At 40.2% G+C, this 13,634-nt stretch overlaps 2 protein-coding genes across 2 annotated transcripts in view; both read right to left on the reverse strand.

The window, feature by feature from the left end:
• hoxb1a (homeobox B1a) overlaps positions 1 to 2,796 on the reverse strand; it is a 116,496-nt gene extending 113,700 nt beyond the window's left edge. The window contains exon 1 of the mRNA XM_031751828.2: positions 1,979 to 2,796. The gene's annotated coding sequence lies outside the window, so the exon portion shown is untranslated. The remainder of the gene's footprint in view (positions 1 to 1,978) is intronic.
• Positions 2,797 to 4,678: 1,882 nt separating this feature from the next.
• Positions 4,679 to 11,226, reverse strand: hoxb7a (homeobox B7a). The gene is made up of 2 exons (XM_031751825.2): positions 10,460 to 11,226; positions 4,679 to 6,282 (listed from the first exon to the last, which is right to left on the reverse strand). The coding sequence occupies exons 1-2, from the start codon at positions 10,968 to 10,970 to the stop codon at positions 6,038 to 6,040; spliced, it is 756 nt and encodes a 251-aa protein (XP_031607685.2). The 5' UTR covers positions 10,971 to 11,226; the 3' UTR covers positions 4,679 to 6,037.
• Positions 11,227 to 13,634: the final 2,408 nt, after the last annotated feature.

The following is a 13,634-nucleotide window of genomic DNA, read 5'->3' on the forward strand; positions in this document are numbered from 1 at the left end:
ATATGCATATTTTAGCATACGTGTTTGTGTCGTGGTAAAATGTGACACAACAACCCATAAGTATGCTTAATGCATTTCAGCAAAGTCAAGTTTTTAAAGCAATTGTTTCACGGTACCTGGGACCAAAAAGAAATTAAATTTCAAATTTTATTAAATTTTATCTAAACAGCGCCAAATCACAACAGTCCCCTAAAGGCGCTTTATATTGTAAGATAGGCCCTACAATAGAAATCCCTTCTAATCGCAAACACATTAACAAATATATACATCATTTATTATAAGTTTTATTCCTCTGTTCTGTGTTTGCATTTGTTTTATGTATCACGTTCAGCGTACCCCGTAACTTAACGAATGCACGACGAATTTCTGTTCCATTTACGACTACAGACGGAATAAAGAATTTGAAAAGTTGAAAAATCTGTAGGCACGACTTAGTGTGATCGTGGCTTTAGAAAATCCGGCACTGCGTATTGCATGTGGCTGACAATAGATCCCTAAAACGAGGCACTGACTTTATCTTAAAAAACTGGTGTTTATTGAGAATACTGAATTTCTCACAAAGGAAGACTGTTGATTCTAGGGTATATGTCCATCATGCTATAGCTTACTATTAAGGATATCCTTGTGTCTACTGTGTGTTTTAAACCATCCTACCGCATAAGAATGATTGTGTTAGCTGTTCATCCACAAAGCGGAATTGGAAGCGACTCGAAATGTGGTTTTACTGTAAAAATACATGTGTATACATTTCTATGAGTGGTTTGTGAATAATTAGACAACAACCAAATAAATTACTATAAGGTAAAATACAAGTTGTTAAAGTGTATATTTGCTCAGCGAAAATTTCCACAGCTATTTGCAGCCTTGCAATGTTCTTAGACAAACAGTCAGACCCTGTTTTGTATGAGGCGGAATATCAAGGTTACATGTGAGCACATATGAGCGTTAGAAAATAACATGTTACTATAAGAAAAACCATATAAGCTTTAAACATTGGGTGATAATGATTTGTCAGTCAGACAAGGTAAAACATTAAAATAAAATCTTCATTTTTTGTTCTTGTGATCAAGTGTGTGTGTGTGTGTGTGTGTGTGTGTGTGTGTGTGTGTGTGTGTGTGTGTGTGTGTGTGTGTGTGTGCTCTGAGATGAAAAGTCTGGCTTTCTGATATTTGAGACGGCAACAAATTGGAGACCAAAGAGATGACACCTACACATGTGTTTGTGACTGTGGGGTTGTGATTGCAGGGAAAGAAAAAAAACGTCTGCTCCAGGGAGGAAATGAGAAGGGAACCAAAGCCATAAGTGAGACAGACAAACATTCCTGTGCTTGTAAACTCTCTCTCTCTCTCTCTTTCTCTCTCTCTCTCTCTCTCTCACACAAACACACACACACACACACACACTGTCAATCTAATGAAAAACAAAAAAACGAAACAAAAAAACCTACACGCTGGAAGTAAAACACTGACAAAAACCGCAGAAGCTCATCTTCAATTCACCTGCAGCCAGATGCAAACCCCCAAACCAGAAAACTATGTTGCTTTTATCTTTAAAAGTCATATTAAATGAGGGACTTCAAATTCTGCCAAAGCCATCAGATCAAAGCCGGTCTTTTTCATGTGCATATTTGCCCCCTCCCTGCCTACACAATGGGCAGCGTTTGGTGGAAAAGCTGGAAGCTAATCTTCCAGTTCTCAAACAGCCGAGTTTCGAGCAATAGATGGCTCCTCGACAGCCAACCGCTATTTAAACTAACCAATATATCTGTATACATCCAGCTAGGAAACGGTTTATTCTGAGATGGCGGAGCAACGCTTCGTTTAGAAAAATAAAATAAAATAAAACAAACAAACAAAAAACAAATGAATCAACTAGATGTTGCAGAATTGAGAAATGCTGCGCTCTGACTCCTTTTCACTGCTCCTTTAACAATGCGCATCTTGCAGGGTTGAGTTAAACGTGCGTGAACGGCTCTTACCGTTTGTTGATAATCCGTCACGAGCCCACACACCTGCCGGTCACTTCCTTGCGTTCGAACAAGTCAGGCACTCTGGAATGGCACGAGACACCACCCTGCACTGGGTGGTAATTAGATGGATGTAATGTTGAGGAAGAGCAGGAACTGGGGATGGGGGACTGCTGTCACCCAGGCGTCAACCCACCACCGTAGTCTTCATCATCCTTGCAGTGACAAATCAAATCAAATGTCAAATTGAAATTAAAAATGTAAATCATGAGGGCATCTCCGGGATGCGTTCCCCTGGCTGGGTCCCACTGCTCGCCCCTTCTTTGTCTCATCACAGCGGAACTGTCCTCATCCAGATCAGCCAATTTGGAGCAGACAGCAGCAGCACGAGACCAGACGGAGCAAGAAGCCATAGCGAAGCAGGAAGAGAAGAAGCAGGAGGGGGAGGGGCGGCTTGTTGTCGGCGTCTCGCCGTGCCGGTTTCCACAGTCACAACAAATATTCTCATTAACTCGTCCGTTTAATTACAGCCGGGTGTTCACTTCCTGGCGGTGGCCGGACTCCGAGTGGAGCCTAGCAGGCTCCGGGTAGAGCAGGGAAGGACAGGCGGCAGCTCGGGCCGGAGAGGAGTGCTGCAGCAATATAGCCACTTGGGAAATCATAAAAAGTTCATGTTCACGTTAAGCGCGTCCACATGACCCGCCCGTCGGCCAATCCCCGCGCGCGGTCACTCATAAACTTGTATCACAAAGTTGTAAATTTTCATAAAACAACAAAGAATTTATTGCATTTCTTCATGGAGTGTTGTTAGAACCGAGCTGCTCCTTCTCTTATTTCATTCTCCAGGCCGCCATTTTCTTCCTCGACCGCTTCTTAAAAAGCAAGCTGAAAGCTTTCAAAACACTGGAGAGCGTGAAGAATTTTGCCACGCGTTCGTTTGGATTTTTCATTTCATGCTTTATATTTGTTTGATTTTTGTTCGTTTTAGATAATTAGACAGAGTTTCCTCATTATCTTCACTGGCATATTTGCATGACATTTTCATTGAGAACACGTGACAATATTTAGACCCAAAATGTTTCAGAAGCCAGATGTAGCTATATAAAGACAAGGTAGGAGGAATAATGTGGAGGAAACAAGTTTCTGTTTCCATACTGCATTTGAGATTTTTTTTTTTTTTTTTTTTTAGTACAACACCAATATTCCGTGTTCTGCTGTTGTAAGAAGACCTACGCTGGGTGTCAAAACACAGACAAGTTTTCTTTTGTGAAAGGGGCACGAACGTAAAGTCTGCGTCCCTGGTGCTGAAATATGAATCAGCTGAATCAACAGAAATCTCTCATCTTTTGAAGCCGCCTATGAGACATTTTTTTTTTTTTTTTTTATCATTAATGAATTATTTTAAACGTCATTCTTTGCGTTTAAAGTGTTATGACACAAGGGGTTGAACGCAGTGTATCCTAGCCTACTGTGGAAATGTAAAAGTGAAAATCAGTTAAATGAGAGATCTCTAGACAAACAAAAACAAAAACATAAATCAGCATCAGCGGAGTGGACTACCTGTCCCGGCTTGAAACGCTGTGCGTAAAAGTGGTTTCGCAATGCGGCAAGGCGTCACCATTTAAAACCTGCAGGCCCGAAGCCGAGGATAGTCAAAAACTGCAGCGAAAGTATGTTAATGTTTTTACAGATATACAGTTAGAAATCGGAAATGTTCAAGCACATCAGAGCTTCATTTCAACGACGAGTGTCTGGACTAAACCTGACATAAAGTCTTTGAACGCATCATTTTATTTGGTAATGCAGGTCTTGTTCTCCCACAAAGAAGTCCAAATCCAACGCCTCCTGAATCTTAAAGAGGTTGCAGTCTAAATTGCTGCAGTATGACGAACCATTCCCCGCGTCTACTACAAGAAGATCTCTTCAAAGAAAAAAAGACCTTTCAAACGTTTAAATTAGGTTTCGTTGATATTAAAACCCAGCTTATAAGCGTATTTGCTTTGACAGCAGACTGGAACCATATCACATATGATCAAAAGCGCCAATATTAGCAGAATTAGTGTTTTCTGTCTTGTTGGTCAAGTCAGTCTCCATTTGTCGCTGTGATCCCCTGTATGATGCGTCCTATTTACAGGCTCGACGTTTGGGAGATTTCAGATTTGCCTTTAAACCCTCACTGACCCATGTGTGACCTTTCCAAACCAGCACACTGTCTGGTTAGCAGGAGAAGCGGATCCGATGCTTCCTCTATCTGAATAGCTCGAGTTAAATTTTAACTGAAAACAAAACAACAGCATAGAGCAGGACGAGGAATTAGTCCATCCCCCCCCCACACACACACACACACACACTCATGCCATAATACTGGGTGGGTTTTTTTTAGGCAAACAGTCCTTGAAATGTCTGATGAAACTAAAGGCACACACTGGATATTTTTGGCTGAAAAATAATGGATGTACAAACAACACAAGAAAGTCTGTTTTTATCTTAAGTAATAAAGATTTCTGCTGATGCTAAAGGACCTGGATTATTGAAGCACGTTTTTGTAAATAAAAACCCTTTTCTTTAGTAACATATATCTGTTGAAAGAGATTTCTAAATATTGAAATGGTGATGAAGGAAAAGCGTTAGCCTTTATTGATGTTATAGATCGATGTATAGTCAATAGTGTTTGGTTGTTTGTTTTAAAATAAGACAAACAAACAAAACAACTGCGTTTTGTACTAATATTTTATTACACTAGATACCAAATCTTGTATTTTATTACATTATAATCTTTTAGTTTTACATGGCTCGAAGAATAATGTGCTAGCATCAATTATATCTACAAGCACATCTTTTAGAATAAGTGACTGTTAAAAATGAAGTTTAGAAAAAAAATTATATTCAGTCTTCATTTTTCTAAATATTTGTCACTAAAATGATATTTTCAGTATATAAGCAGTGTAATGCGCTAACATAAACTGTATATGAGCAACTAAGTAAGGAAGCACTGGTGGAAACAGTCGATTAATTTTTATTTTATTTTAAAAACGTGATCATTTACGATAAAAATCAGCCTTCTGCTGCAACGAAATTTGTTGGAACACCTTACCACATGAATGTTTCATATGAAATGTCTCGGTATGCAGTACTTACCTGTGTGTCTGTAGGGTAGGGTTCTGTATCTGCCACCACACTAAAGATCCATATTTACTGGACGTATAATCACTGGATGAATATAATAATACATGGGTGTCCGTTTCGTTTGAACATCGCGGTGGTCATCCCCCTGGAAGAGTCAAACACTTCCGAATCTTGCCCTTCAAGTTTGTCTTTTCTTTATACATTTATGGTAACAACGTCTTCTAAGGTAAAACAGAACTTTCAGACACTAGATAACACAAAACATAGAGAAGTATAATGCAGTACTGCTCGCTGACAATTCTTCCTACCGTAGAGTTTTTCTCATTAAGCAGAATTCCTGGTGAGTCATTTAAAACAAATCTTACTGTTAAATCTATTAGTAGCATTAAACTATGTTTTTTTTTGTTTTTTTTGTTTTTTGTTTTTTTGTAAAAATTAACCTCTTCTCCTTAATATTGAGGGAACAAATCAAAATATTGAGGAGGGGATTGCCTACTTTCGCTTTGAACTGATAATAAGAACAGTAATACCAGAAAGTGTTGGATATTGATAGCTGTAAATTCTCAAAAAGATTTCGTTTGATGGATAGCCAAGACAGAAAACAACAAACAAACAAACAAAAAGCTAGGTAGGTATAGCTCTTGGATTTTGATTTGTATACCGGCTAATATGGGCTCAGACTTTTTCAAACATAAAAATGTATACATACATAATTGCACATGGAATAGATATTATTAACACGAATCTACAGAAGTCACAAGTGCTGCTGTTTCATTCATTGCATCAACAACCATCTTGTGCCTTTCTGCCGGAAATCACTTGAGGCAATAACAAGAAGGAGTCTAGGATTCTTGAACTGTAACAGAAGAGTTCTGTGTAGAAAATCACCCTATCCTGTAAATTCTGGTACATTTTGTCTTATCTCTTAAAATCTATAGTCACACATCAGTCCTCCTCATCGACCGCCTCCTCTTCTTCTCGACTCACTGCTGTGGTCACAATGTTCTCCTTTTTCCACTTCATCCTCCGATTTTGGAACCAGATCTTGATTTGTCTCTCTGTGAGGCCGAGCGCGTGCGCGACCTCTAACTGCCTTTTACGTGTTAGGTACCGGTTGAAGTGGAACTCCTTCTCCAGCTCGAGCGATTGGTGCCGCGTGTACGTCTGTCGGCCTCTTCGTCTGTCAGAGCCTGGACAGAAGAAAACATATTCTCTTTCAAAACAAAATCTTCCTAAAAAGATTAGGAAATGTGATGCAGGTTAAAAAACGTGGGAGTCTGACGTCACATAATGTGATCAAATATAGTCGCTTGTTGACTTGTCAGTTAGTCTTCGACTCCACTTTCTAGCAAACCCGAAAAACCTCTAAATGCTGGGGAAAAGCTTTTCAGCTTCTACCTGTCTGGGCTATACTTCTACCCTTTTCATCTACAAAATTAATGAAAGAATTTAGAAAAATAATCAGTCTGACTGTGATCATTGATGTGTAATTTTTAACTAATTAATACAATCAGTGTAAACGGACACATGCACATGGAAACAGGGCTAGAGAACTGTTAATTCAATTTAAAGCTAAAGAAAAAAGTCTCTTCTTGTGAAAAATTCATGAATCAGTGAAACTGCATTGACCTCCTGTGTTTATGAGGTCACACATCGCCTGAAGGCTAAAGAGAAACTAGGTCACATTTTTAAATCTCAAAGGTCATTTGCCGGACACAAAAACGTCCAACGCATTTCCTCTGCACATCTCAGTAAAACAAAGCTTCTTGTACTGCACCCATGACATTTAGAGATCAGTGGAAATCTATTGTGTACTGGACGATTTTCAATAGGGATCGCAGTGCACTACATTTTTAGGTGTGCCCAGTGAAAATCTAGGTGTAGCAACCGATAAGGTATTTTACATGGTTCTTGTAAAATATTTACACATGATGGACGGATCACAATCTGTATCACAATCATTGTCTGTAAAGACTGTGAATTGTTATCGTCATTAATAGGGCAAATATATATTTATCATTAGGAATTACTGAGTATTTTTATGTACTGAAAATATCATTTTTGTGAAAAACCTTTAGACAAATCTAGTCCCCTTATTGTAATGTGTTCTGTACAGCTTCAAAACAAACTACCTCTTTCAAAATGACCATACAAAAAATAAATAAAACTAGGATAGACTAAATGTTTTCTTCTACTATGTGAATTGTAGGCGAACCCAATAAAGTTGCAGCTGTAGCTTGAATGCCATTCAAGACAATGAAATACTTTTAGTGACTATATCTACATAAAATCTATTAAAGGTTGGTTGTTTTAAATCGGAATGTCTGGTCTTCTGATGAAGGCGTTCTTATTCTGCCTAAATGACATTGACTGTATGATATGGAAGCACAGCTCATGAATCTTTGTCTGTTGTACTTGTTACTGTACAAGAATCATATATCACAGATGTGCAATCATAAAATCTATAACAAAAGGATTTGCAGTGTCTGCCTGTGATTTCCCATCATTCCTTTCTGTGTATATAATAACTTAATTTCACCAAAAAGCAAGCAAAATAAATACATACTTACGAAAGGCGTGTGTGTGTGTGTGTGTGTGTGTGTGTGTGTGTGTGTGTGTGTGTGTGTGTGTGTGTGTGTGTGATTATGCATGATATGGTTTCATTTCCTAATTATGTATAATTAGGAAATAAAATCTTTTGGGTAAAAATCAGTCTATGAGCTTGTAAAAGAATCTTGACTCCATCCATTTCCTTCCACTTATTCGATTTCCAGGTCTCACGGGGCAAGAAGACGGGTATAGCTTGGAAATACTGCTAATCTGTGACAAGTCAACACAGACAAATAACTAATAACAATTCATGATCACACACACCTGTGGTCGATTTAAAATGGCATAATGACATGCACTGCTTTAGTAAGACAGAGTATCTCAAGAGAGAAAGACACGGAGAACGCGCATCACGCCGAATGTCCCTAGAGCAGATTCAAGCGCAGGGCCATTTTGTTGTGAGACAACAGTGGTAACCACTGCACCACCGTTAACCCGAAATGTCAACTCACTCAGCCAAAAGCCCTAAATTTCTCTCTTTTTGGTTTGTTGTTCTTTCTTTCTTTCTCTTCTCTCTCTCGCACACACAGACACCAACCTTGTCACGTTCAAATGCTAAAAGAGAATATGATGTTCTGATGTTTATTTCCTGTCTACGGTTATTTTTTCTTAAATACACATTTCAGGGAATGTATTTATGAATGTAATCAATACATTTAATTTTAAAAAAAAGACTTCCAGAGACTTCCATCCTTGCAGCTACTGTTTGTATTTGATGATATTGTATTAACTGGCTGGTTCATGTGTTTATCTGTTTATTGTTATTCATGTCAGTGGATATCTCACCGTTTTCTCCTGTTTTACATATGCACATATTTTCCTAACTCACAGTTCATATCAATAATTAATAATGATTGAAGGAGACTAATTACATATGTAAACTCATATATGTTTACATATACGCCTACATACAAATTGCTCTCATTGTCCTTAAAGAGAAAGTCGATTACCTGCATTTAAAGGCTCACCCAGAATATTGTCGAGTATCTCAGTGTCTGCAGTATCCTCTGGGTTTGTGCCACAGATCAGTATGTGTGAGTAACTGTCAGCACCTAGACGTGTTTTGCTAGTTTGTGTGTGTGTGTGTGGGGGGGGGGGAGTGAGAGAGAAATCCATTTTCCATTTTCATTGGTAATATTTTCTGCTCTCGGTTTGTCAGCAGTGATTTGATTGAGCCAGATTTCGAATTCTCTGGCAGTCAGTGACAACGAGGGGATTTGCTGCTGCTTAGTGTCTCTCTCTGGTGCAAACACACACACGGAAAACCAAAACGAAGTAATTAAAAAGAAGTCTGTTGGTGTGCTTGTGCGCACATACACAGTCGAAGAGAGAGGCCAACAGTCTCCTTAATCCACATTATCAACGGGAACATCCGGGTCTTCTCTGTCCAGTCATCTTCGGATGCCTGGATCTAAATCAACATCTATAAATTCATTGGCTGATTCGACCTCGGAACACTCGCTCTCTCAACACACATTAAATAAAAATAGAGAAGACTGGGAATGACAAGAATACGGATTTTACCATTAGTTTTTTTTCGTGTTTGCTTAATTATTCTAATTATTTTTGTAGGCCACAATATGTGGGCTAGTATTTTATTTGTCCATTACTAAGTTTTTACAATTCTATATGACACATGTTGTTGTCACTTTCCTGCCTGAAAACGTGAAACTCCAAAATAATTTCTTCATTCTTTACAATATAAATCTCAGTTTAATGTTTAGACATTATGGAGCTCTTGAAATGAAAGGCACTTCAAATTTTTGTTATCCTGTCAGTCAGACAAGCACCCACACGGGGGCTGTGGGACAGGAGGACTGTATGGTGACAATAAATAATAGTGAAACCTGGGTCCTCTACACACGAACCTTGTCGTTGCTTTTTTCTTACCTGCTTTTTTCTAAAGGTGAGAACCTTCAGCAAGGCAAGCTTGAACATTTTTTGACTTCTCTCCTATATGATTCCACGTGCCTGTTTACTGTGGGGGGCAAAGATATCTTCAGCGCTTTTACGGAGGGTTTACACAGCAGTATTCCTAACGTGCATCCCATATTGTAGCGCATGTTCCATTTTAGCAGTTATAAAACCAAAATATTGTATGCTGTATCTTTGTTATAGTTCGAGACCCAGTATCCATTTTGCATACAGCTCGATGTCGGCACTCCAGATCAGTCGGTGGGAAAGAGCAAGCATTCAAGGATCTGCTAATTTATAGTGTTTATAGTGGTTAGCTTATTGTGTGACAGTACAATAGCACAATGGGCTTTCAGCGGAGTGGTTTGTGCAGACAGTGAAACATAAGGATGAGGTGACCTGAGCCAAACACTGACTGTGATGATTCCACTCGTGACGGCCAGGTGAAAACTATTTTTCTTCATTTTCAAACAGTCAGAATAAAGCTCCACCCTGCCCCCGTTTTAAACACAATATCACCTCATGAATATTCATAAAGTCTTAAATTCTGGTTTTATGGCATTATGGCAGAGCCATAAAAGAACTGCAGAGTGGGTAGGGGTGCTGTAAAATAGTTGCAAAAAGACCCTGACAGGCATAGTTCATCAACCCACAGTGGCCGCTGCGCAACCGGGCCAACAGTTTAAAGACCGTTTAACGAACAAGGACACACACACACACACACACACACACACACACACACACACAGCTCTCTTTCTTAGTTCACCTCCCCGTGTTCCCAGCTGACGAGAGGGGAGGGCGCCTCATCACCTCTCATAACTTTCTATCCCCATCTCTCCTCACCTGAGCTTTTCATCCAGGGGTAAATACACAGTCTCCCATGGTTTAGCCTTCTTTTATCGGGGCTGCTCTGCCTCCTGGAGGTCGGCTCAGGAAGCCTCGGAGCCTGCGAGAATAACTGAGTCCGATTGAGTGGGAACAGCTCTGCGGGGCACCTCAGCGGTCGAACTCCCAGTGAGTTACAACCTCCTTCTGAGCGTATTTCTGTAGGCTCAACACCTCTGATGCTCCCGTTTAGTCCCGAAAGAGAAGAACCAAATGACAAAGGAGAAGAGAAAGAGGGAGGAGAAGAAGAAGAGGGAGGAAACTGGACTCTACTGCTGCCTCTCTCATTGGATGCATAATGGTGGCGATATCCTCTGGACACTAAGGCGCACGAAGAAGACACGGCGGGAGAAGAAGAGGAAGACGGACAGTGAGACGTTGAAGCGTCCGCTGAAAGCAGAACAGGGCAGGTCATTGCGGATTGTTGGTATTTGGTAAACAGCGCGTTGGCAAAGTCCAGCGAACTCATAATTTGGCTCCGGTGATTTGTGGGCCTGGGTGGTTTAAGGTCGATCTTTTTAGGAGCGACAGTGAATTATTGGTGGGGTATTACTGTCTAGATTTTCACACACACACACACACACACACACACACACACACACACACACACACACACACCCCACCCTGTATTTCTCATCCCCCACCTCCCATTGCCTCCAAGAACACGTGACGGAAGGTCCACATGATGTCAAGATGTCCAATCGCGGACGGGGTTTCCCTCGGGATGCAAAATTAGGGAGTGACTCCTACAACATGTACAGCATTATACAATAAAGTCGGGGCAACTCAGAGTCTTCACCAATCACCTAGAAACCAAAAGGACTGAAATCTGACAAATATTCAACTCAAAGTTGAATCATTAACTGCCATACTTGAAATGGGCTTCAAACAAACAGCAGAGGACACTATTAGAAGAAGAATACTGGTTTAATTGGAACGTAAGCGAAGCAGCCGAGTAGACTTCAACAGAAAACGGAATTCCCTTGTTCTCAGTGTCTTGTCCCGGCTCATGGTTTGAGGGGACCACACATGCAGAGAGCAGAACAGACGAGCTGTTGTGTGCCTGCAGTGGACCGCGGCTGTCTGGTCAGTACAGGCAGAGTGATAGATGAGGATGTAATGCAAACAACAGAGAACGTTTAATGGAAGCAGTCCAAAGTGTCACTTTGAAAATCATTCTGTGAGCCCACGGTGAAAGATGAAATCTCTCCACTAATAATAAAAAAATAAAAAAATTACGGGTTAATATTTCTCATACCGTATCAGGCTTCTTAAAATACACCAGCTATAAAGCAGGCAAACAAAAGTTAACAAGTAATGGATATGGTTTCAAGAACTAGCACACCGAGTCTTGATCTTTTACAAATTCACCGAAGAACACAAAGCGGACCTCTCCAGGCCGTTTCATAAATCACCTTTACACGTGAATTCAGCTTTAATGAATCCTGCGCCCTCGCACTACATTCAGAGAAACTCACCTGGCGTGCAGGTGCTCTGCTACGTGCTTAGATGTTCAATTTCCACGCAGCATTCAATTCAAGCAGGATCGAATCTGCGCGTTGAGTCTAAATAAGAGTTATGAACTGGAAGAATGAGGGAGAGTTTGAGGATTGAGAAAAAGAAGATTTGTTTTTAGTGACTAGTCAGACAGTCGGATGTAGTACGCTTACACCTCTGAAAAAAGATGGCATCTGTCTCGGTTTTAACTGTTCATGTAGCAGGACAAGATCGCAAAGCATGGCTATGATGTTCACATGGGCAGTTGTTTAACATCAGGAACCCCCCGCCGAGATTAGATATTTTAATAGTATGCTTTGATCATACTTAAAGTGCTTATCAAATCAGAAACATATCAGTCAGTATTACTTAGCTCACCAATCAGATCTGATAAAAAATTCCTTGGAAATTTTGTGTGCCCCAAAATGTGGTTATAAAAAGCCAATTTCTCCCTATATATATTTGATATACATTTATATTTTGACAACTACAACTGCCATATCCCTCCTTTACAGTGTCTCTATCTCCTGTTGGTAAAATATTATTGGAGATAAAATATCTGAATTTCAGAAGCGGGACCTCATCATTATATGACACCCCCAGTTCTACAGTGCCACACCCTCCCTCCCCTATTTCAATCCTTTCACGGCTTCACTTCTCATTACTACATGAGTATCTGCCAGGCCCAGGAGCCGCCACCAGTCCCCTCCGAGGCCTTCTCCAAACCGCAGGTTAATTCATGTTTGAGCCATTCGCCTTTATCTACTTAAACGCTGTCAAACCTAAAATGAGGACATAGGCCCAGCTAATGAAATGAACAAGTGCAGCCTGTAAATATGTACTCTGAAATTATATTTTCAAGTACAAGCTTCTTGACTGTGGTTCATTACTTTAAAACTAAAAATGACAAACAGAATGAAATATTTCGAACATTTAGGTATACATTAGTGCATGTACTTTTATTGTGGAAACTGTATTCAGACATGCAAATGTGGTCCACTTTGCCTCAAGATGTCAAAGCCTGTTAGATTTGTGCACTTATTCGAAGCCTATTTGTCTTCCTATAAAAGCTTTACTCTGAATCTGTCTTCCAGCAAACGCCTAAAAACCCGACCAGTCAAATATTCAGTGATTTGATTGCATTCAAACCCAGACTTCACGGATACTCCACAGTTTAGGTGAATGCGGACAAGCTCATGCTCCGTGAATTTGATCTTCCCATGTGGAAACATTCGGATCTCAAGTATCACCGTGATGATGATGGAACACGGTGTAATGATAACTTTAGAGGTCTCTAATAATGTAAATGGAGGTGGAGGGGCACGCCATAAATAAAGTGATGTTTGGAAGGATGAGGATTGTGCGCGAGTGTGTCACCGTAAAGATTTAAGAGGGTGGATGTCTGTTGTTTTAAGAAGAGATTTCCGAGTCAAGGCTAAATGTTTGGCCTCGTGAACTGAGCGGTTTCAAGTCTGGCAAGTCTGCGTGGTGATAGAGTGAAGAGGGATAAAAAAGGAAAAGGATGGAAGGATGCAGGAGAGGAAATGGAGAGTGTGCGACACAAAAGAAGAAAGGCGGGGATTATACGATGCCAGGATAACCTATGATAACTGAGAGAACCAGAAAGTTCAACAGT

The sequence above is a fragment of the Oreochromis aureus genome, linkage group 4, assembly GCF_013358895.1.
Source record: "Oreochromis aureus strain Israel breed Guangdong linkage group 4, ZZ_aureus, whole genome shotgun sequence".
NCBI lineage: Eukaryota > Metazoa > Chordata > Actinopteri > Cichliformes > Cichlidae > Oreochromis > Oreochromis aureus.